General features: G+C 38.3%; 1 protein-coding gene across 15 annotated transcripts in view; it reads left to right on the top strand.

The window, feature by feature from the left end:
• Window positions 1-25,243, top strand: part of FOCAD (focadhesin) — a 371,528-nt gene that overhangs the window by 107,682 nt on the left and 238,603 nt on the right. For 14 of the 15 annotated variants that reach the window (XR_011995526.1, XR_011995525.1, XR_011995524.1 and 11 more), the window contains one exon: window positions 10,276-10,380. Coding sequence is in view for 9 of the 15 variants with exons in the window: in XM_072728177.1 (XP_072584278.1) it covers window positions 10,276-10,380 (105 nt within the window). In the remaining 6 variants the exon portion in view is untranslated. Of the gene's footprint in view, window positions 1-10,275; window positions 10,415-25,243 lie in introns of all 15 variants that reach the window. The other variant, XM_072728178.1, reaches the window with a different exon arrangement.

Here is a 25,243-nt window from a genome sequence, read left to right as displayed (position 1 = left end):
GGGCGTATGAGATGTTCACTCTGGACCAGTTGGATCTGCCAGGGGCCATGTGTTAGTTTCCTCTGGCTGTTGCAACAAATGACCACACACTTGACTTAAAATAAGAGAAATTTATTCTTTTACCATTCTAAAGGCTGGAAGTACCAAACCAAGGAGGCCACAGGATTGCTTCCTTCTGGAGTTTGGGACCATGCGTTCCATTTCTCTTTTGGCTTCTGGTGGCTGTTGCAACCCTGGGTGTTCCTCATTCCTCAGCTTGTGGCTGTATTAACTCTTGCCTCTTCAGGCCCTCCTTGTCTGTGTGTCTGTCTCTACTCTTCCTCCCCTTTCTCTTAGAAGCACACCAGTCATTGGGTTTAAGGCCCATCCTGGATGATCCTTAATTATATTTGCAGAGACCCTATTTCCAAATAAAGTCATGTTTCATGGGTACTAGGCAATAGGACTTAGATGTATCCTTCTGGGAGACACTATTTGACCCTCTCCAGCCTGTGTCTTCACCCTGTGGACCTATGTGTGCTAGGTTCCTTGCACAGTAACCACACCAGTGGGGAAGGGGTGACAAGTCCTCAAACAGGAGATTGAAACACTTGTTTCCAAGGAGTCTTCTGCCTGGGGATTCAACTTGGAGGCAATTGGTAGCATTCAGCCCCTCAGCTCAGCTGTAGCTTTGAACTATAATTGTGCTTAAGTGACTGATGCTATACCAGTGTTGCTCTGACAGGGACAGAGGGAGGAGACATTGAGTGGATAGAGAGTCATTGTCAAAGGTAACATAACTGTGTTCCTGTGATGGCAAGATACCACCATGTTTTCCATTATCGTCATTCTCTGGAATATTCTTTTTTTAATGATTTTATTTATTTATTTGGTGCGGGAGGGTGGGTGTAGAGAATCAGAGAATGAGTGGAGGGAGGGGCAGAGGACGAGGGAGAAGCAGACTCCCTGTGGAGCAGGAAGCCGGATGCGGGACTTGATCCCAGGACCCTAGGATCATGACCTGAACTGAAGGCAGATGCTTTTAACCAACTGAGCCACCCAGGTGCCATGGAGTGTTTTTTGGGAACTATATATTACCTCTCCAAACAGGAACAACCAGTGCCTTGGTTGCCAGGGGGATGAAGGGATGGAAACTAGCTTATAGTGTGACACAAAAAAATTTCAAAGAAAATCTTGGACAAAGTTCTTGTTAAAAAGAGTAACTTTTCCTATGACTTAAAAAAATTTCGTAGAGAATTTCAAAAGTAGGTAGAATGCTATTGTGAACCCTCATGTTCCTGTCACTCATCCCCTACAGCCACTAAACTATCTTGCTTCCTCCATCATCCACCTTCCTCCATGCTTAGAAGCAAATCCCAGACACTGTATAATTTCTTCTTTATTTAACTGTATACTTGCTTTTAAAAAACAATAGTAATGTCATTATACCTGGATGCATGTGTGTATAATTTTAAAAATGTATGGCCAGTGTTTAGATTTCTAATTGTCTCATTTTTTTTTTTGATGATTTGTTTGAATGGCTATCCAAATAAGAATTTGTTGTTATGTCTTTTACATCTTTTTAAATCTGGGATGGCCCCCTCCCATTCAGCCATCTCTGTCTCTGTCTCTCTTTTTTTGGATTTTGCTGAGTATATCCCTGTGGTATACTTTAACTTAAAATGAAAGTTTGCTTAAAATGAAAGTTTGCTTTAGAAGTTTGATGAGATTTATGTTCAATTTTTGTTGTTACTGGGAGGGATATTGGGGGAGGGAAGACTCCTCATAGATGGTAATGTGTTCCTTAGGAGGGAAATAATACCTGATTGTTTTCTTTTTTGGAAATGTTAGCTGTTGATGCTAAATGGTTAGATCCATTAATTCATTAGGACTTTTTTTTTTTTTTAGATTTTATTTATTAATTCTTGAGAGACAGAGAGAGAGAGAGAGAGGCAGAGACATAGGCAGAGGGAGAAGCAGGCTTCCTGCAAAAAGCCTGGTGTGGGACTCGATCCCAGATCCCCGGATCACGCCCTGAGCCAAAGGCAGATGCTCAACCACTGAGCCACCCAGGCATCCCTATCATGCTAAATATTTTTCTTTTACTTTACTTATTCTATCAGGAGTCTTAAGTTGGTTTTAGTGTTGTAATTACATGGATTAAGATGTATATATATATAAAAAAGCTCTAACAAAACCCACCTGTCTCCCTTCCCTCAATAAGGTTATTTTCTTGCTTGATAACACAACAGGTGTTCTATTAGTTTTATTTTTCTTCATATTTTCTCATTTGCTACTGTGCAATCCCTGAAAAGAAGGACCTAGAACCAAAACTAGTAATATCATTCATATTTATTTAGTAAAAACTAAAATAACAAATTTTAATAATGAAGTTACCAGATACAATAATTTCAGTGTGCATATGTAAAATCATGTAATGATAGAACTAGAAATTACCTTCAGAGGTCACCTCTGTAGTCAAGCAAGGTAGTACCTTAGCTGTCTTCCATCTAGCTATCCATCTTTTAATTAACATATTTATTGACCACCTCCTATACCTGTGCTTGGTACTGTGATATCATGGTGAGGAAAGCAGACATAGTCGTTATACTCATGATGCTTTTGGAGACAGGGACTGCCGTGATCCACATAGTTGCACAGTTATGTATTCAGTTATATTCAGACACAGTACACTGTGCTGGAAGTCCCTTTAGTATTGTCATGGAGCTCCAGAAAAGCTTTCCTAAGATGAGACTGAGGAATGAATAGAACTTATGGAGGCAAATAGAGGGTAGGCTTTTCCGTTATAGGAAATACCATGTGCCAAGTCCTGGGTGGGAGGGAAGATGGCTTGTAGGAAGGCCTAGAAGAATGTCAAAAGCTGGGGCCCTTTGGTGGCTCAGTCAAGTAAGTGTCTTACTTCAGCTCAGATCATGATCTCAGGGTCCTTGGATCCAGCCCCATTGGAGTCCTGTGTTGAGCCCCATGCTCAGCAGGGAGTCTGCTTCTCCCTCTGCCTCTCTCCCTGCTCCTACACGTGCTATCTGTCTGTCTGTCTGTCTGTCTCAAATAAATGAATAAAATCTTGACAAAAAAAAAAAAAAAAGAATCTCAAATGTAAGGGAAGAGTGGTTTGAAATGAAGCTGGAAGGTAGGTATGGGCCAGACAATGCAGGTCAAAATGGCTAATCTTGAGGATTTTATCCTGAGTGCTGAGCATAAATATTGAAGTATTCATCTAGTGGACACCAGGGGTTTCAAAAAGGCCACTCTGGCTGCGATATGCACATAGTATTCAAAGTGTTGGGTTTTGGGTAGGCAGGTAGAGTGAATATAAGGAGATGAGTTTAGGGGCTATTGCTGTAGATCAGATGAAGGAAGATATCTGCTTGCTCTAGAGATGGAGGGAAAGAGATGGATTTGTGAGATACAGAAGGGGTGAGTTTGGGCCACCTGAGTAGTGCAGTCAGTTAAGCTTCTGACACTTGGTTTTGGCTTAGGTCACGTTCTCAGGGACATTAGATCGAGACAGAGCTGAGCTCTGTGCTCAGCGTGGAGTCTGCTTAGCAGGACTCTCTCTCTCTGCTCCTCCACCCCATGCTCTCTCTCAATATCTCAAATAAATTAAAAAAAAGAAAGAAGGGGGTGAAGCATTTGAGGTGGATTAAATATGAGGATGTCTGAAAGGAGCATGTTAACGATGACTTCTTGATTTTTGAGTTGCCTAACAGGTAGATAGGGAATATTGAAAAAAAGTTTTGTGGGAAGAACATGAGTAGGTTTTATGAGTTGAATTTGATGCACAATTCCGACACTGATGTGGGAATATCTAGTGATACATTATACTATGAATAAGTTAGTCATAATATGTAACCAGATCTTTTCTGTCCTGATGAAAGCCCTTACTTTGATTCGTTAAAGAACTCTTCTGTGTACTTTAAACACAGACAGCCTGCTTGTCTGAGGGCTAATTCTAATTCCTGAGAATGTTCCTCAGAAGTCTAAATCTTCATATTAACATGTTTTTGTGTCTGTGCCAAACTGTGGCTAACAATAGGTTCTAAATAAAAGATATCGTGGTTATTTCATAGTTTATTTAAATTTCTGCTCATGTTATCCATCTAGGAGATCAGATTTACTCTTTTATTTGTGTTCAGCAAATCCTTCTTCACTGTGAGGTTATAAATCTCCCCTCCCCCCCTTTTTCACTAATAAAAAAATAAAAGTAGTGCATACATTTTTGAAAACTCAAACAATGGCACTCGGAGGTAGCTAAAGTAGTAAGCGGTAAAACTTGTACTTTTTGGTCATTTCTCTCTCTCCTTTTTTAAAAATTCACTTTCTTTTTGGGCTCTGGTGAAAACTGGCAAGTGGAGGACCCAGGGCTGGTACTATGTCTCAGAGGCTTCTTCAAATCTTTTAACTTGGTTTCATCTAGAATATAGAAGGAGCTAGGGTGTGATGATTTGGAGTCAGGATCAGGCACATGGAGTCAGGGACCACCTAATTACAATGAAATTGCAGCCCCATTTCTAGACCTATAAAGACAGTATTTATAAGTATGTATACCCCAAGTGTTTTAAAAATTGGATAATCGGGGGCACCTGGGTGGCTCAGTGTTGAGCATCTGCCTTTGGCTCAGGTCGTGATCCCGGGGTCCTGGGATTGAGTCCTGCATCAAGGTCCCCACAGGGATCCTGCTTCTCCTTCTGCCTATGTCTCTGCCTCTCTTTCTGTGTCTTTCATGAATAAATAGATAAAATCTAAAAAAAAAAATTGGATAATCCATTCATATGTATATTGTTCTAAAACTTGCATTTTTCACTTAACGGGTATTAGACACCTTTTCATACATCTATTTGCATTTTTGTTAACAGCTGTGGAGTACTCTTATATTATGAATATATCATGTTTTATCTTTATTTTTAAAGATTTTATTTATTTGAGACAGAGAGAGCACGGGTGCATGTGTGTACAAGACAGGGGAGCGGAAGGGGAGAGGGTGAAGAGCAGACTCCCTGCTGAGGGAGGAGCCCAAGGTGGGACTCCATCTCACAACTCTCAGATCATGACCTGAGCTGAAACCAAGAGTTGGATGCTTAGTGGACTTAGTCACCCAGGTGCCCTGAATGTATCATATTTTAAACACTTCTCTATTGACAAACATGTTTTTCTTCTTCATCTTTTAAGATAAGAAATGCAGTGTAAGATCTTCCTTTGGGTATGTAAGGGTATTTCTTTATGATGGGTTCTTAGAAGTGGGATTTGTAGGAGAAAGGGTATGTACATTTAGAATTTTTTTACGGATTTAAACATTTATGGATACTGCCTATTTACTCTGCATACAAACTGAACAACTAATGGGGACACCTGGCTGGCTCAGTTGGGAAGACATACAACTTGATTTCAGGGTTGTGAGTTCAAGCTCCACATTGGGTGTAGAGATTACTTTAAAAAAAACAAAACAAAACAAAACAGCAAACACCTCAACCTGAAACTGCTTATTGCCCCGTACACTCATCAATAGTGGATATTTCGAACCTTATTCTTCTGTGATTTGCATAACTATTCTTTGCTCATCTTGATATTATATGATTAGTCTTATTTTGTTGTTTTTCTTGTTTTTTTTGGATGCTAACGCTTTGTCTGTTGTATTATGTTGTTAAATATTTTGGTCTCTTGTCTTAATGTTCTTTCTACCTTGAAAACCCTCCCCACTAACTTTGCTAAAACTATCTGGAATTTTAGTCATAGTTTGTCTTTTCCTCTTGTTCTTTTTCACACTCTCCCCTTCCCCTCCAAATCCTATCCAAACAATTGCTTTAAACCTTATAGTCACATTTGAAAATGTTAAAGACTTGATAAGTTTTTTTGTATTCGTTCTGACCAGTTTTTGTAGTCTATTTTGTCAGTTCTTTCTTATGCTTTATCTTTTTTTCTTTCTTTCTTTTTTTTTAAATAACAGCCTTATTGAGATATAATTTTCATAGTAGAAAATCATCCTTTGAAACTGTATAACTCAGTGGTTTTGTGCAGTCATCACACATTATCTTGTAACTGGAGAACTTCTTTAAGAAGAATTTCAGTGTATTATGTCTGAAAGTTTTTTTGTTTTCATATTTTACTCTTAGTTTTTTGGGGAGGGTTACACTTTAAGTTACATAAACCTTTCCCTTATAATTCCATATATATTTCTTCTTTCATTGTTGCAGATGGGAGTTCTGATGCCAAATTAGAAATGATGTCAGTCTGATGGTCTTTGTTTTATAAATTTTATTTTATAAAATCTGAGAGTTTATAGGATTTTCCTTTTATCTTTGGGTTTGACAAATGTCAGCAATTATATTTTTCAGGAATCTTGCCTAGCACTTGGTAGCCTTTTTATTTTTTTTTTTATTTATTTTTTTTTTTGGTAGCCTTTTTAATTTGAAGACACAGATTCAATGAAAAATTTTTCTATTCTTTGATTTTTGCTTCTTCTTCTTCTTTTTTTTTTTTATGATAGTCACAGAGAGAGAGAGAGAGAAAGAGGCAGAGACATAGGCAGAGAAGCAGGCTCCATGCACCGGGAGCCCGATGTGGGATTCGATCCTGAGTCTCCAGGATCGCGCCCTTGGGCCAAAGGCAGGCGCCAAACCGCTGCGCCACCCAGGGATCCCTGATTTTTGCTTCTCTAGCGGTTATGTTTTCTTCTATTTTACCATTTTGATTTTCAGTACTGAATTATTATTGTAACCTCTTTTCACAATCATACAGAATTCAAGAGAAATTTAATTTTTTAAGAGCAGATCTCAGATGCCATGTAACAATGGCTTGAAAAACAAGAAAAATAGGGTTTTGTGAGGAGAGATGGAAAATAATAGGATTTAGGATAGGTTTGGATTTGTAGGTGGTTTTAGGCACATTCCAGTTTTGAGCATTGATGAACTCTGACTTTTGTGTTTGTGTAGCATCATCTGTAAAGAGGGAAAAGCATTATATAATCTTTATGATACAGTTGACATGTATTAGATTACCACATTTCTTGAAAAAATAGGTGATTTAATGACATATTTTTATTCTTATTTATACTTTATAACAACCCAAGAGGTGGGCTTATTATCATGATTCTAGATTGTACAGATTAGAATGTTGTGGCTTCTAGGTGTTAAATGCCTCACCCAAAATTCCCTAGCTAATTAGAATTAAAGCAGGGGTTTAAATAAAAGTTAAGCTGAAATCATCCCTCTCAGCCCACTTGAGATAATAATAATTTAAGTAATTATTCGATTGAATTTAACTGCTATTTGCATGGATTTGCTATTTGATTGATGCCATTATTTTTCAAAACTTAAAATCTATTCATGCTACACTCTCACTTAAAATATAGTATGCTTACTTATTCACACAGTAAGATCTGGATCCATAAATAAGACCAAACATGACCTAACTTAATGGTTAGAAAACTGGAGTTTAGGGGCACTGGTTGGTTCAATTGATAGAGCATGCAGCTCTTGATCTTGGGGTCATGAGTTCCAGCCCCATGTTGGGTGTAGAGATTGCTAAAAATAAATAAACTTAAAAAAAAAAAAAAAGAGAAAACTGGAGTTCATTTATTAGCCTCAGTAGTTCTGTGAATGAAATACAAATATGATGTATGTGTTTTTTTTCTGGGATTCTATTGCTTTGATAAAGGAGTAGGTGACTGAAATTGATTAAAAATCATGTCTGTGTGGAGGTTCCTCAAAAAATTAAAAATAGAATTACCATATGACCAGTAATTCCACTACTGGGTATTTACTCAAAGAAAATGAAAACACTAATTAGAAAAGATATATGCACCCCTATGTTTTTTTTTTTTTAAGATTTTATTTATTTATTCATAGAGACACACACACACAGAGAGGCAGAGACACAGGCAGAGGGAGAAGCAGGCTCCATGCAGGGAACCTGATGTGGGATTCGATCCCGGATCTCCAGGATCACACCCCGGGCTGCAGGCGGCGCTAAACTGCACCACCAGGGCTGCCCACCCCTATGTTTCTTACAGCATTATTTATAGTAGTCAAGATATAGATGCAACTCAACTGTTTATCGATAGGTGAATGGATAAAGAATGTATGATATATATACACAATGGAATATTACTCATCCATAAAAAAGATTGAAATTCTGCCATTTGTAACAGCATGGATGGACCTAGAGGTCCACCATGCTAAGTGAGATAAGTCAGAGATAAGTCAGAGAAGGATAAATACCATATGATTTCACTTATGTGGAATTTAAGAAACAAAACAAATGAACAAAGAAAAATAGAGATAAACTAAAAAAAAGACTCTTAAAATACAGAGAACAAACTGATGGTTGCCAGAGGAGGGGGCGGGGGGGTGAGAGGATGAGTGAGATAAAGGGGATTAAGAGTACACTTGTCTTGATGAGCGCTGTGATGTGTACAAAATTGTTGAATCATTATATTATATACCTGAAACTAATATAACACTGTATGTTAATTATTCTTCAATAAAAAAAATAGTCATAAGTCTGTTATTTGTCTTCTCTAAAATTCTAATCATATGAAAAGTAAATTATTAGATAAGGAAAGTTCAGTCACAAATGTGAGCCACATATATAATTCAAAATTTTTTCATAGTCACATTAATAGGTAAAAAGAAACAGGTGATGTTAATTTTAATTATATATATTATGTGCCCCATGTACTGAGAATATTATTTCCATGTACAGTCAGTATAAAAAATTATGCATGTAATTTTTTTGTAATTCTTTTTTGTTTCTTAAGTCTTCAAAATCCATTGTGTATTTTACATTTATAGCACATCTCCAGTTGGATTAGCCACATTACATGTGCTCCGTGTGGCTGTTGGCTACTGTATTGGATGGTTTGGGCAAATTTTATGTCAGTTGGAAGACCTTAAATGTCATAAAAGAGTAAATAACTCCTCGCATAATTTTTCCAAATGATAGCAATTAATTAAGTCCTAGTCTAAAAATAAAGTTAAAAATGATTTGTAACTTACTATATTTTGGATAGTAAATGACATAATACATGTTAAGCACTTTGGGGAGTACTTCGTTTACAATGGATGCTCCATAAATATGAACAACCAGGATTTAAAAAAATAATTACTTTAAAAAAAATTTAACAGGTGGTATTTTTTTATTTCTAAGATTTCTTTTTCATTCCTAGGAAGAATCTGATTTTAAAAGGGCAGGCTAGTTTGTGACAACATGGATGAAACTAGAAGACATTATGCTAAATAAAATAACCTAGACAGAGAAAAACAAATTCTGAATGGTAACATTTATATGTAGAATTAAAAAAAAAAGAAAATCCAAACTCATAGAAACAGTAGAATGGTAGTTGCCAGTGGCTGGGTGGGAGAAATGGGGAGAGTTTGGTCAGAGGATACAAACTTCCAATTATAAGATGAGCAAGTTCTGAGGATCTAATGTACAGCATGGTGACTATAGCTAACAATACGATATTGTATACTTGAAATTGGTGACAGTAGATTTTTAGCATTCTCACTGAAAAAAAAAAAGAAATATGTGAGTTGATGGATGTGTTAATTATAAAGTGGTTGCCATAATTTATGCATATATCACATTATATACTTTAAACATACTACAATTGTATTTGTCAATTTTACCTCAATAAAGCAGGAAGAATTCCATGTCACAATTAAAAAAAAATTAACAATAATAAAAAAAGACAAGTTATTCACTTTATTTCTTTTCTTTCTTTCTTCTTGTTCTTTTTTTTCTTTTTTTGATATATTATCCTCTTACCTCTTACAGAGAATAAAGAAAAAATTTAAGGTTTATTCCCCACTCCCATTAACTTTATTTTATTAGGGGTTATTTGTCTGAATGGTCCCCGGGCCCAGTTTTTTGAGTGGCTAATCAATTTCACATGTCTGGTTATTATTCATGGTCTACTAATATTTATAAATGAAGGACTTAATTATTCAGTATGGGCAACTCATGTGGTCACTGCCTGCAATTATGTGGGTGAATGTTTATTTTTTCCTGATTGATACCCCCCAAGTGTGTGTAGGGAGGTGATTGATAGGTTGGTGGTTTGATTCTTTGGCTCCCCTTCTCTTGTAAATGTGTTGGATGGGAGCTGTCTACCTTGAGGCCTCTTGGCTGTGCTGTGGAATGAGGTGGATGCACGTGGGTGGTTATTGTTCAGTGTGGGTGGCAAGTGTTCAATTATTTAAAGATGGTAGATTTAAGTGCCTGATTGGAATATCCACTTTGTATCTATAGCATTTAACATGTTATGTTTCTTTACAGGAATACACATGGATTAATAAAAGCCATTATGAAATTACTACAAATGCAAGCTGTTAAGGAAGGACAATGTGGGGAGAAGAATATTCGGAATTTATATACCATTCGGTATGTCATTTCTCCTTCCTTTAAAAAAATGTGTGTGTGTGTGTGTGTGTATGTGAATTGTTAACTAAGTTATGAACAGATATGCTCATTGATTAAAAATTATTTGATTCAACAGTGATGGTGGGTCTTGACCTCTCAAGAAGTTAGTATTTCAAAGATGCAGAGGATTGAGATAGAGGTGAAAGCATGCCGATATCACCACTATAGGTTTCAGGGTTGCTTCCTTGGAATTAGAATCTGTTCCCCAAAATTCTTTCTGCTCTGGGATAGCTATAACCATCTTCCCAATATTATGAAAACTGAAGAGTTGATTGAGCAAATGTACTTAAAACAGGAGGGGTTTAGGCTAGGTAGGAGGGTAGGATAAAAAGTAACAGGAAACTAAGGGTTAATACCCAGGGCAAGGTTAGTAGGTGGGAGTGTTGATTTGCCTTTTCTTTGTCATCTATGTAATGTAACATGGTAGAATTATGTTAAAAGGAAAATACACAGGGCACCTATGTGGCTCAGGGGTTGAGCATCTGCCTTTGGCTCAGGTCATGATCCTGGGGTCCTGGGATGGAGTCCTGCATTGGGCTCCCCGTAAGGAGCCTGCTTCTCCCTCTGCCTATGTCTCTGCCTCTCTCTCTGTGTCTCTCATGAATAAATAAATAAAATCTTAAAAAAAATTTTTTTAAAGTGAATTACGTTGGATTTTATTGAAGAGTTTGGACAAGGGAATGCATACTTACTTGTAAAGGTGACCCTAACCATTGCCTTGAAGGTCCCAGAAAGCCATTTCTTAAGAGAGGGGCTCTTACTTAGTGAGCAGAGTGCCCCAGAAGATGCCATGTAACTAGTGTATATTGTTTTAGGAACTGTTTAGCGATGCATCCAGAATGTGCCTGTTTCAGAAGAATATGAACATGGGATCATAAACGAGGGCACTGGTTTTAAGGGGAAATGGGTTACAGGGCTCTGGTGATCCGACAGTGAAAATAAATTGGGTACTAATGAACCATCATTGGCTTGAGCATGTAGCACCAATAGTTTTGAACACTTGACATCACAGCTATCAGAATCTATGAGAGAGGCTCCAAAATACCAGCTGGTGCTTATTACATATTCTTAGAGTACTTTCCTTTTGTAATAAGCCGACAGTGTCTTCTAATTTATAATGATCTGTTTTGAAATTTTAGTGCTATTTGTAATCTTTTTTATTTTTTTTATTTTTATTTATTTTTATTTATTTATTTTTGTAATCTTTTTTATTGAGTACATTGAGAGTTTAAGCCAATTTTTTAACAAGGGCAGATTTTCATTTTATGTATTTTTTTCTTAACATGTTTTTCTGAATATCTTCAAACATACAGAAAATTTGGAATAATGAAGAACAATGACTAATTCATTGTTAGCTTATTAGTTTGTAAGTTAACATTTTTAAATTGGGGAAGCAAAAGGAAAATTATTTTTTTGAAAATACCCTGGAAACTTGGGGTGTGTAAACTTTTCCAAAATGATAAATATGCTTTTCTTTCCTTTTTTTTCTTACACAGTGTGGTGCTCTATGACATAACAAGGTTTTCATTTCAGATTTCTCTTTCATCTATTACCTTAAGCAGAATTGAACCTAAGAAGATGATGAGCAGATCTTAATGTTTCTAGATGAGTCATATAAACGTCTGCATTTTTGTTGTTGTTTTTAAAGAATTTCAAACTTTTAGGCCAGAATTCCAGGATAGAAAAAAATTACAGGGATGCCTGGGTAGCTCATTTGGTTAACTCTTAGTTTCGGCTCAGGTCACGATCTCAGGGTCTCAGGGTCATGAGATCTAGCTCTCTGTTGGGCTCTGGGCTCAGTGTGAAGTTTTCTTGAGATTCTCTCCCCCGAACTTTGCCCTTCCCCCTGCTCTTGCTCATTCTCTCTCTCTCAAAGTAAATAAAATCTTTAGAAAAGGGAGTGAGAAGAAATCCATTTTGTTGTTTTTCGTTGGGAGTTATTTTAAAATAGGAAGGCCATTAAAATTTTAAATTTTTATATAACAGTTTTATTGAGATATAATTTGCATGCCACAGGATTGAACCCATTCAAAGTATACAATTCAGTGGTTTTTAGGTTATTTACAGAATTACACAACCATTGCCATAATCATTTTAGAATGTTTTCACATTCCCCCAAATTCCTTACCCTTTAGCAGGCACTCCATATTTCCCTCCTCCCAGTGGGGTATTTTATTTTTTTATTTATTTTTATTAAATTTTTTTTTTATTGGAGTTCAATTTGCCAATATATAGCATCCAGTTGGGTATTTTTAATTCAATGATTTGCAACACTGGCCGCTTATTAGAACCCCCTGGGTGTGCTTTAAAACAAGCATAGGAACAATTAAATACCCCAGATCAACTGAATCAATCTCTGCCGTAAGATCCAGTAGGCATTTGTCTTTTTTAAAAGATCCAGTGATTCTGATTCCCAGTGAGTACGAGATGGTATGTCAGCTGCTCCACTGTGCATGCTAAGCGCCTGGGACCTTGCAGAATAAAAGATTCTCTTTCTTTGCTTTAGGTCTCGGGTGGGCTCGGGATTCTCGAGTAACTCGCTCCCAGGTACTGACGCTTCTTTCCACTGCTACACTATGGAGAGCGGAGATCTGTGGTGGCGTTAGTGGTACCAGGGAGCCTGTTAGGAGGGTGGGGTCTCGTCCTCCATCTCGGACTACCTGTATCAGCACCCCGCATTCCAGTTAGATTTTGCAGGTAATCTGTAGGCACCTTAAAAGTTAAAGAGGCTCTGGTTTAGATGATGGTAAAAGGAAATGCTGTCAACAGAAGGGTTAGAATTGTTTTCCCTTTCACACTGATTGTCATTACTGTGTGTGAGTGCTAGACCATCAGTCACCTGCAATGTTTTACGTGGTGTCCTGCTTTATAATTCATTTCTTCCTCTAGTTGGTTCTTCCAACTGTGGTCTTGGTTTTTTTAAAGGACAAGTAGGCGCAAGGTGTGGTAGGGAACCCAGTGCGAGGAGCTGAAATCCTTCTGGTTATGTAAGTTGTGTCTTTAGAGTGGCAGCACATTAAGAGGTCCAGAATCAATCACCTGAGTTGGCATAATCCAGTAATGTTTATGGAGAGCCCTTATGTGAATGGCTGTTTGGCACTGTAAATCAGTAGAGTGTAATCGAGTGTATAAGAGCCTTAAGTTCCTCCAGGGGGGATTGTGGATGGCAGAAACAGAGGAGAGGTGAGCCTGAAGAGCAGATTCCCCTCAAGAGAGCTATGATTACCTGAGTCAAGCATGAAATTGTCATGCTGTTTTACAGCCTTCTTTGCCACATGTTGGTTCGGAATATCCTCCAGCTTTGGAGAGGCAACTGATGAGCTGTGTATGGGAGCATAGAAGGGTTATGAGAAGCCCAGAACTCCACTGAGAGGTGTTCCCTGGTTATACTGTAAGATTAATTTAAAATTAAACGTAAAAAGTAGTAGGGGGTGCCTGAGTGACTTGGTTGGTTAATAAGCATCTGCCTTCAGCTCAGGTCATGATCCCAGGGTCGAGGGATCGAACCCTGCATCAGGCTCCTTGCTGGGCCAGGAGTCTGCTTCTCCTCCCTCTGCCTGCAGCTCCCCCAATTTGTGCTCTCTCTCTCTCTGTCAAATAAATAAATAAAATCTTAAAAAAAGATAAAATGGTAGTAGTATGACATAATTGGGAGCTTTCTGGGAATGAAACTCATCTGTGTTCTTTTTATAGTTTTAAGGACTCGGATAGCATACCGTTTTGGAGTTGAAGCATTTTTCACTTCTTGTCCTAATAGCTGCTTAATTTGAATTCTAGTAAAACAGAATATGTGGTCATTTTAAATGAGTTGGTGTTGCCTTGCATATGTTATGCCGGTATGGGAGTGAAGAGAGGGAGGTGTGAGCAGCTTCCCTTGGTTCCTGTGAATTTTACGAAAGGAGCTCTAGAGTGGATATTTTCTTTGTTGAACCTAGAGCCCTTTGGTTCTCAAACTTTCTGTGCCTAAGAAGTACCTGGGGAGCTTGTTAATGAAACAGCTTTTCAAGCCCTTGCTGGACATTCTTATTCCGTCGGTTTTATACTAGACTTAGGAATCAGCATGTTTACCCAGCTGTGCTGTGATCTGGATACAGGTCATTTGTGGTTCACAATTGAGAAATATCACTTGAGGTCGTGGGAGCTTAGAGGTACCACGTAGAAACTGCAAGGAATCTCTTAGGGGTACACAAAGGGGCTTAATCCTGTCTTCCTTGCCTCTGTTCCCTGTTTGGGAGGCAAAAAGTCTGTTTCCTCCTGAGCACCAAGGCACTAAGTTCATTTTAACCACATCTAGCACGGACAATAGAGAGGCCAAGATCAGAACCAAGCATTTATTTCTAAAGGAAAAAGCTGTCCAGGGAGAGCCAGCCAAGTATACATGCAAGAGAGCTTGTAAGAGATTTAAACCCCCTTGCTCTATTGAAAGAAATAATCCTGTGGCCCCAGCAAGTGAGTGTTCTTCATGGTCAGATGGTAGATGCTTGTTTGGAGCAGGAGAGGAAGAGAGCCCCTAGCCACCTTGTTAAGAAACCACAGTGGTTTTCAGTGAATCCAGAGCTTGTCCCAGAGTTTTTGATATGTCTGTCTGGAACATGCCTGGAAACCTGCATTTTAATGAGATTTAGATGCACAGGTAGTGTACTGACTGTGCTTTGAGTTACATTAGACTAGAGTGTGTATGGCTAATAAAGTTCATATTGCTAAGCTGGACCTTTCTTTTGTTTTGTGACTTCAGATTAAATGGGCATGTTTAAATGTGGCTTCAGCTCCAATGATTTTTTAGGATGGGGTTAGCTGGAAGAATACCACAGCACATTTATACATAGCATATGCTACATATGAAATTCTCGGTCCATGAATCTTGAATCTGGTTGCACAGTAGAGCCTCCAAAGGGCTTTTAAACGTACAGGTGCCTGGGCTTTTCCTAGAAGGACTAGTGTTAGCTTCAGGCATCGGTGGTTTTTCAAAGCTTCCTAGATTAGATAGTTTTCAGTGTGCTGGTAAGGTGGCGAACTGCTGGCCAGTTGTTGAAATGAGGCAATAGGGGTTCATTGTTGCTAGACCTTCTGATCTTTCGATGTTAATAACATTTTATATGAAATCTCCTGACCACCAAATGCCAGAAAACAATTCTGGTTTTTAAAAATACAGGGTAGGCAGACAAAACACATCTGTTCATAGGATACGATCCAAGGGCAACAGGTTTGTGATCCTGATTTTAGGCATTTAATAGTTTTCAGAATCTTAGAAGCTCTTTTCTTTCTTTTTTTTTTTTTTTTTAAAGATTTTATTTATTTATTCATAGAGACACAAAGAGAGAGGCAGAGACACAGACAGAGGGAGAAGCAGGCTCCATGCAGGGAGCCCAATGTGGTACTCGATCCCAGGTCTCCAGGATCACACCCCGGGCTGCAGGCGGCGCTAAACCACTGTGCCACCGGGGCTGCCCAGAACCTCTTTTCTACCAGTGAACAATTTTATAATAATTGCCTTTTAAAGAAAAGTTTATTTACTTTTAGTCGTTTTGACACCTACCATGGGGCTTGAACTCACGACTCTGAGATCAAGAGTCGCTTGTTTTACCAACTGAGCCAGCTAGGCACCTCCTGGCCCCCCACCTGTTAAAAACTGCTATGAATGTATCCTTTGGTTTAGGTTTATCTATCTTTCCCCCACTTTGTTTGGTCTGGATTTTCTGTTGGTGTGCTTGAACTCCACTTTTCTGTGACACACTTATACTTAAGTTACTTAAACATTCTCGAATATTGACCCTAGTGTGGCAGAGAACGAATCTGGAGTGGTGTTTCAATTGCGAGGATGAATAATGAAACTAAGTTTTTACGATTCATAAATTATCGAAGCACATTTTCTCAGTTGCTTTGTACTATGCCATGTTTCCCTTCCTGCCCCTGGAATTTTATCATGTGCTTCTGCCTTTCGTTTTTCCTCTGCATATTCATATTATGGCAATCTTTTCAAGATCTCTCTTCCCTTTGCTGAAGTGAAGAAGTAGCTGTGAATTCATGAGCAGTGACTGCTTGTTTCAGAATTCGTGCAGCATTCTGATGTGCCAGACAGTGGCTGACATGCACACAGAGCAAATGTTCAAAATCTTATTTGTGGAAGGTTTGGTCTGATCAACATCAAGCTGTACTTTCTGGAATGAGGGAATATTAAAGGCTTTTGGCAGATGGTGTGCTCTGAAATGGGTGATGAGGCCAAGGGTAATGGACAGTTATACCCCAAGTGGATTAGTTATGCGTTCTCTGGGTATTCGTTCGTCTTTAGACAGTATTATGTACTTTATTTAGGTGGAGAGTTAATTTTCAGAACGTAAAGATGTGTGTCCCAGAGGCTAAAGTACTTGATAATTCATATTGATCTTTTTCACTTAGCTCTTGAGGCAAACATTCCTCCCTGAGGGCTATCACATAGGAAAATGAGAATCCCAAGAGAAGTACTGCAACAAAATGCATGAGGACCACTGTGTGGTTGTGGACATCAAAATGTAGCCCTGGTTTTAATTTTGATGCCTAACTTTTTATCAGCATTAAACTCCTACATTTTCTCTTCCATCCATTTTGAGGAGTGACCTGGAGTCAACCACAAGAGGAGCCCAGAAAGAGTGTTGGCAGATCTAGGTGGAAGCACGGGCCTCCGTGCTGCCATGAGAGAGAGAGCTGGTACGCTGGAGTGCCGAACAGGAGGCCTAGGGGCTGGAGCTCAGTGTTCAGGGCATGGAGAGGCCGAGATGGAGGCCCAGGAGAGGGCCATGGCCTAGAATACCCAAGGTCGTGGCAGAGACATCGGGTTTTAGTGATAGAGGAGTGGGGAGTTACTGAAAGTCTGTCTTTTTAACTTATTATTTTAAAATAATGTCAAAATTCCAGAAAGATGCATGAATAGTACAAAAGACTCCCATATTCCATTTACCCTGATTCGTCAGTTTTTTTTTTAAAGATTTTATTTATTTACTCATGAGAGACAGAGAGAGAGAGAAAGGAAGAGAGAGAGTGAGAGAGAGAGAGAGAGAGAGGCGCAGAGACACAGGCAGAGGGAGAGGCAGGCTCCATGCAGGGACATGCAGGGAGCCCGATCCCGGGTCTCCAGGACCATGCCCTGCACTGCTGAGCCACCCGGGCTCCCTCAACCAGTGTTTTTTTTTTTTTTTTTTCTTCAATATTGCCACATTTGCTTTATTGTTCTATCTCTCTGTAATTCTTAAAAAAATTTGTGAGTAGATTGCGTATATTCAGCAGTGTGTATTTTCTAAGAACAAGGGTATTCTCATAATCAGAGAACAGTTATTATATTGAGAATATTTAACATCGATATAGTAATCTATAGTCCATCTTGCAGTTTTGTCATCTGTCTTAAAAATGTCCTTTTATGCTTTTTTCCTTTGTATTTTTAGTGTGTAGGGTCTAGTTTAGGATCACATGTTACCTTTAGTTGTCATGTCTTTTTAGTCTTTGAAAGTCTGTAATTGTTTCTCTTCTTCTTTTGTCTTTCATGACATTGACATTTTGGAATACTATAAAAGTAATGCCTTAGGATATCACACCTGGAGGCACTGATATCCATTTTATCCCTCACTGGTAATTTTAATTAAAATTTTTCTTTTTTCTTTTTCAAGTAACCTCTACCCCCGTCATGGGGCTGGAACTCACAGCCCTAGGATCACGAGTCACTTACTCCACTGACTAAGCCAGCTCTCTACCTCTCAGTGGTGATTTTAATTTTGGTTATCCAGTCAAGGTGATGTCTCGTTTCTTTACTCTAGGGTTAATCATTTTTCTCTTGTAACTAATAAGCAATCTATGGATAAGACTCTTGGAACCATGCAAATACCCTGCACCTCATTATGCCCCCAACCTCCCAACTAATTTTCACTGTGATGATTTCAAAATGGTGATTTCCCTAGTCTACCACTCCTTTCAGATTTGCTAGTGGCAGTGGACAGGTGGAAATGATAAGAATCTCTGGAAATGCATTTAATCTATAGATTCTGAAGCCCTGCCTCTATAGATTCTGATTTAGAAAGCTTGGGTGTCACCCAGTGTGGGTACGTAGGATCTGTATATTTTTTAATAATCTCCAGGGATTTTGATGTGGAAATAGGTCTGAGAATCACTGGATGAATGGCTAACCATTCATAACCAAACAACATCATGGCATTTCATAATGGCATAAGCCTTATTTCCTCCCACATCTGCACCTTTAAAAATGGGTGTGATTGAGGCTCCTGGGTGGCTCACTCAGTTGAGCATCTGCCTTCAGCTCAAGTCATGATCTCCAGGTCCTGGGATCCAGCCTTGCATCAGGCTCCCTGCTCAATGGGGAGCCTGCTTCCACCCCCTGCCCCCCTACCTCTGGGCTGCTCTTCCTGCTTGTGCTTTCTCGGAAATAAATAAATAAAAATCTTTAAAAACAGGGTGTAATCAACCAGGTGTATTGAAGTAATAAATGAGGTTCTGATTTGAACTTGCTTCCTTTGTAAGGGAAATTCATTTCATTAGGATTCTATTGGTGTTATACTTTACATGATACACATGAATTTTTCTAAAATCAAGAAGCAGTTAACTAAATCTAAGATAGTGTGTGGCCAAGTTAAATTTGAGAAATTTTTTTGAAGGTTTATATATTTAATTAATCTCTACACCCTATATGGAGTTCGAACACAAGACCCTGAGTTTGAGAGTCACATGATCCACTGAAGTGGCCAGGTGCCCCTGAAATATTTTTTTAGTGCATTTTTTTTGGAGATATAATTTGTATGCCATAAAACTCACCTTTTTAAACCCTATAGTTCAGTGTTTTTTTTTTTTATATCCACAAAGTTGTCTAACCATTATTATTATCTAATCCCAGAACATTTTCATCACCCCCAAAAGAAGCTCTTTACCCACTAAGAATAACTCCCTAGTATCTCTTCTGTAGGCCTTGGAAAATACTACTTTTTGTATCTGTGGACTTACCTCTTCTGGGCATTTTATATAATTGGAACCCTACAATATGTGGCCTTTTATGCTTGTCCTTTTCCACCTAGCATAATGTTTTCAAGGTTTGTCTATGTTGTAGCATCGTCAATATTTCATTCCCTTTTATGGCTAAATAATATTCCATTGCATGGATGTACCACATTTTATTTATTCTGTAACTTTTTGTATGCCTACCAAGTCTAGTGAATTTTTAGGGTTTTTACCTTGTACGTTTATTTTGGAGGTAAGCTATTCCTTTTAAGTTCCTGGAAATAGACTTCTTAGTCTTTAATTAAGAGTAGTTATTGTCATATGTAAGTGATGAATCACTGAATCCTACTCCTGAAACTAATATATGTTAACTAACTAGAATTAATTAATTAATTAATTATTTTTAAAGATTTTGTTTATTTATTCGTAAGAGACACAGACAGAGAGGCAGAGACAGGCTGAGGGAGAAGCAGGCTCCCTGCGGGGACCTCAGTGCAGGACTTGTTCCAAGACCCTGGGATCAGGCCCTGAGCCAAAGGCAGACGCTCAGCCACTGAGCCACCAAGGTGCTCCAACTAATTAGAGTTTAAATAAAAACTTGAAGCATTTAGGGCAGCCCCGGTGGTGCAGCGGTTTAGCGCCACCTGCAGTCCAGGGGCGTGATCCTGGAGTTCTCTGCATGGTGCCTGCTTCTTTCTCTGCCTGTGTCTGCACCTCTCTCTCTCTCTCTATCTCTCTGTTTCTATGAATAAATAAATAAAGTCTTTAAAAAAATTAAAAAACAAAAAAAACCCCACAAAAACTTGAAGCATTTAAAAACTTCAGCAAGAGTAGTTACTGTTTTTCATTTTTATGCAAATTTTATTACATTTACTTCTTCTTAATGAGGTTACTTGGAATCCTGTAACATTTTAAAAACTTGACCATCTAAATTTCTCTTTTGGGGGTGGGGGTCAAAATGAGCATTTTGCTTTTGGGGGACCTGATTATTTCAGTAATTGAATATATCATCTAAAGAGATCCCTTGGGATGTAGATGTTTGGTTTTATTTAGCATAAAAGAAGCATGACACCATTATTAAATCATCTGTACTACACAGTCAAGCTGCCATAAGGGATTCGAACTAGTAGAATACATTAATATGTTTAATTTTGCTGAAGTTCCAAAAACTTCCATACTTGGGGAGCTACCACTTTGGGGCACATCATATACAACCTTTTTTTGGGTTGGGGGGAGGAGAGTGCTTACTCTGTAGTCTTTTGGGAATTCTCTAAGTGGGAATTTAACAAGCCTGAATTATAGTAATAACCTTCGATATACTTTAATTTGCTGACATATACTGGCTTTTGGAGGGGGGCAGTGGTCCTTTTTTGAGAATCTCATAAAAAGTTTTGGTCCTTCGTTAGAAATGTACACACACACACAGGCCTTCAAAATTTTGTGTATTAATAAAAAACAAAAAAGTTGCAGTATCATTTCAGAGGGCTTGTGAATTCTTGAGCTTTAATGGATACATGGGCATCTTTATAGAAAAATCATGAAAAAGAATATGGGAAAGAAGAGATGATCAGCGTCTGATCTGACTCTGAGAAAGCCCAGCAGAGTTAATGATAAGAAAGAAGCCAGAGCAGTAACTAGGGGAAGCAGAGCCAGTACTTTGCAGGGGCCATCTGGCTCTTTGCAGTTTGATTCTTTCTATTGAACTGCATGTTTTGCTTCTGTTTTCATTTCCTCTTTTCTCTCCTTTTTCCCACCCAGGGAAGTCTTTGTTCACAGTTTATGGTTCTAATCACCTGGGGTTTACACTTGGGATTTATAATCAGACCGAAAGAATAAGCTACACATAGTGTACAGTCATCCAGTTAGCAATTGCCACTAGAAAGTGCTTTTAAGTCCTTCTAAAAGTAGCTGTTTAATCTAAAAATTGCTATGGTAATTTGATGATAAAAGCCTGTAAGTGCATAAAATGTCATTTTTGCCATATTAGCCTATTTATCCTGTGTCTAGTTTTTAAATTTAATTCAATTTTATTTTAATTTATATTTTTGCAATCATGGCCTGTAGCTTATTAATAGAAGTTTTGGAATGCTAAGTATGTGTTTATTTCCCCACAGCCATTACCTTCTACCTAAAATAAGTTTTAAACTTCTGACATTGGCACACACCTTGCATTAAAACCCTGCCCCTCAAAATAGGAATCCTGCAAAAGGTGCCGTATGTGGGCAGAATTATGTAATATGATGTACACTTTCAAAGAAATCTTACACTTTCCCTATCTGCCTTATGGACCCAAAGAAAATAGTCAAATTTGTTAAAATGTCAAAATTAAAATACTTTTTGCTCCAAAAGCCTTCTTTTCCTGGGAGCTTATGTGGAAAGGAAAAATACATTTGCCTTAAAACACGACAAGATAATTCACAATTATTGCTTAATTTTTCTTTTTTATAGTAATATTCATTGTGGCACCTTAATTTTTTGTTATGCATTTTTTAAAATCTCAAAATCTGCGGCGCTTTTTTTTTTTTTTTTTAATCCCTTTTTGGCTTCCAACCAGCACTTTCGAATCAAAATTCAGAGCAGGTAGAGAAATGCTTTTAAAATGCATATTTGATGTAGTAAGTGCTATGCTATGCTTCTGAAAGCGCTAGGGTCACAGCTGCATACATGAAAATGCATGGTGACTGTAGGCATTGTTTCCTCACACAGAAAAGGCAATCTGTGTCTATCGCTGAATTTATGATGTAAATCAAATCCTAGCTTTCCTGTATTCAGAGATGGAGCAGAAAGGTTGAGGTGACCTAAAGGTTACAAATAACTTTTGCTTTTTGCTTTGCCTACCGCAAGACTAATTTTTTTTTTACTTCCTCTTTTCCATGAAGATTGATGTATTTATACTTGGAAAGGTGAATCTAGTTACATACCTTATTCTGTCGTTGCCTCTGTGCTAGTCTAGTGGAACCGTGCATTTATCATTCACTCCTCTCCCCCATTCCATTCTGTAAGATGCGCGTACTGCGCAGTGGTGTTGACAATATTATTAAAGGCTGGGGAGGACCCAAGCGTTAGATACCAGCTCTGCATGCCTCCTCTGTGCCCTGAACAATGTGGACTTTGAAACCAGGTACTAGAAGCACAGTGTTAAGTTGGTTTTCATGATCCAGTGAAAGAGTTTAAAAAGGTGCTTTGGGGACAGCGTGTGTATGAGTTAACAATTTTTGTAGCTGTGCCCTGCCACTGAAAGGGAAGCCTCACACGAGTAAGACAGATCCAGCTTCCAGGCAGCTTGTACTCTGGTTTAAGATACCAAACTGCCTGCCTGACAATCAGAATGGTACCCCATTAATGGAGCATTCTATGTGCTAGGTACTGTTAAATGCTTTACTTAAAATGGTATGGTGGTTGAAGCACTTATAAATCATGAAATGGGAAGGTGCCAAAGAATGTAGGACAAATTAGTTTATCTATGGCAGAAACAAAAACCACACAGGCATAGATAAGAGGCACCAGTGGCCAATAAAGGCTGACCAGGTCACCTGGTTTATATTGATTTTAATCTTTAGAAACAGTGCTATTCTCTTTTTAAAATTATTTTTATTTTTATTATTTTTTAAATTTAAATTCAATTTTCCAACATATAGTATAACACCCAGTGCTCATCCTATCAAGTGCCCTCCTTCATGCCCATCACCCATCACCCCATCCCCCATCCCTTCTCCCCTTCTGCAATCCTTTCTTTGTTTCCCAGAGTTAGGAGTCTCTCATGGTTTGTCTTTAAGAGGAAAGCAGAATCTATTGGATGTCTCAGAAGTTGGGAAATTGTGACTTAAAAAAAATTGTGCTCATCCTGGATGCAGTACTTCTTCGTGAAATTAAAAAAAAAATACGGTAGGATTTCTCTCTTTGAGATTAAAAATAGGAGAGTCCTTTGTGAGGCTTAGATTTTATTATATGTTGGCCATAGAGCCATGTAAGCTTGGTGTACAATTACAGAGTTGAGAGCCTTCTGTGCTTTTTCTACCTTCACAGGGTTTGGAACCTACCTCTAGTCTGGAGGAGTATGAAGGTTAGGGCTCTAATGGGTGGCTGGAGTTGTATCCCTTTTGCACTGGAAGATACTTAGTTTGATGTCCTCATTTTACAGATGAAGAGACTTTGCCCAAGAGAGGTTAATGCTCTTGCCTGAGATCACAGGTTTGTTGCAGAGCCAGAATGTAAATTTCGAACTCTTGACGCTTTTAGTTCATTGCTTTCCTTTCACTGTTTTCCCTCTCCTCTCCACTTGTGTTTTTTTTTTCCGAGATAGGATTGTGACCGCCTGACAGTAAGGGATTCCTATGATGCTAGGTAGACATTGCTTATAGAAATAATGATGATGGCGTTCCTCGGTTGTGCTTGCTCCCAAAACTTGTGTAGCTTACAGTTGGCCGCTATTAATTTTATAAGTGAACAGGTTGATTGGATGGTCAACCCGTCTATCGTTTTGCATAAAGTGTTAACAGTCAACTTACTCTCCATAACTTGAGCAGCAGGTTTGGGGATGAATGAAATTTTAAGGCATAATCAGGCTTTTGCTTGGGGTTCTTTTGTGCCACATTCTTTTTTTGGTCAACAGTGCTTCTAATGAAGAGCAGAGGTGACTCGTTTAAACTGTGGGTCCTTCCATTTATCTTGACCTTTCTCAGTTGGATGTACTTGAAAGAAGTGGAATGGCCAACAAGCAGTGAATGAGAGGAAGAAAGAAAAGAGAAATCTTGAGTAATCCATAAATATGATAATCTTTGAATGCATCGAGTGAATGATACTTAACCTTATGACATTTTAAGTGCTCTAATTATAATATTTTAAGTAGGAAAATAACTATTTTCTGTCATACCCAAATCAGTGTATATATATATATATATTTTTTTTTTAAAGATTTTATTTATTTATTCATGAGAACACAGAGGATTGAGAGAGAGAGGCAGAGACACAGGCAGAGGGAGAAGCAGGCTCCACACAGGGAGCCCGACGTGGGACTCTCCAGGATCACGACCTGGGCTGAAGGCGGCGCTAAACCGCTGAGCCACCCGGGCTGCCCCAGTGTATATATTATTAAATACTGTTTATTTTGGAACATGATTCTGTATTTTGTAGGGAATAGTTTTCCATTTAAAATGTCTGAGTTTCTACTGTATTGTTTCACTCTTGTACACCTAATGTTAACATTTGATGACTATATGTCCATAAGGAACTTGAAATTTTGAGTATGATTGATTGTTTTTCGTTCAGTGTAAGGAAAGATGAAGGTGGAATCGTAATCTTTTTTTTAATAGCTCTGGGATTGTACCATGGCTTAATCAGTATTGTGCTTCTCATAAGTGCCTGTCATTTTACATAGTGCAGTGGTTCTTAACCAGGGGCAGTTTTGTCCCCCCCCTCCACCCCGGGGACATTTGGTAATGTCTGGAGACATTTTTGAATGTCATAATTATATTGAGTGTTATTACCGTCTTGTGGGTAGAGGCCAGGAATACTGCTAAATATCCTTTGGTGTGTTGGACAACCCTCAAAAGAATTATCTGACCCCAAGTAGCAGTAGTGCAAAGATTGAGCAAACTTCATGCAGGGAAGTTGCACCATAAAGTATATTGAATTACAAAATGCATTCATTCTATTGAGCATTAAGCTTCCTATATTTGTATTCACACACCAAGTTGAAGATTCACAAGGGAGAATTTAGCTCTTGGCTTCATTATGCTCAAAGTATTAAAACAACATTTTGGCAGTTATAATTGATTTCAGGTTAGTTGTATTCAGTTGAAATAGTATAATATTATAATCAAATGTTAATCATTGGTAAGATTCAGTGTTC

This window comes from Vulpes vulpes, chromosome 12, assembly GCF_048418805.1.
Source record: "Vulpes vulpes isolate BD-2025 chromosome 12, VulVul3, whole genome shotgun sequence".
NCBI classification, from domain to species: Eukaryota; Metazoa; Chordata; class Mammalia; order Carnivora; family Canidae; genus Vulpes; species Vulpes vulpes.
Note: the sequence above shows the minus strand (reverse complement) of the source record. Positions and strands in the feature narration are given on the sequence as shown.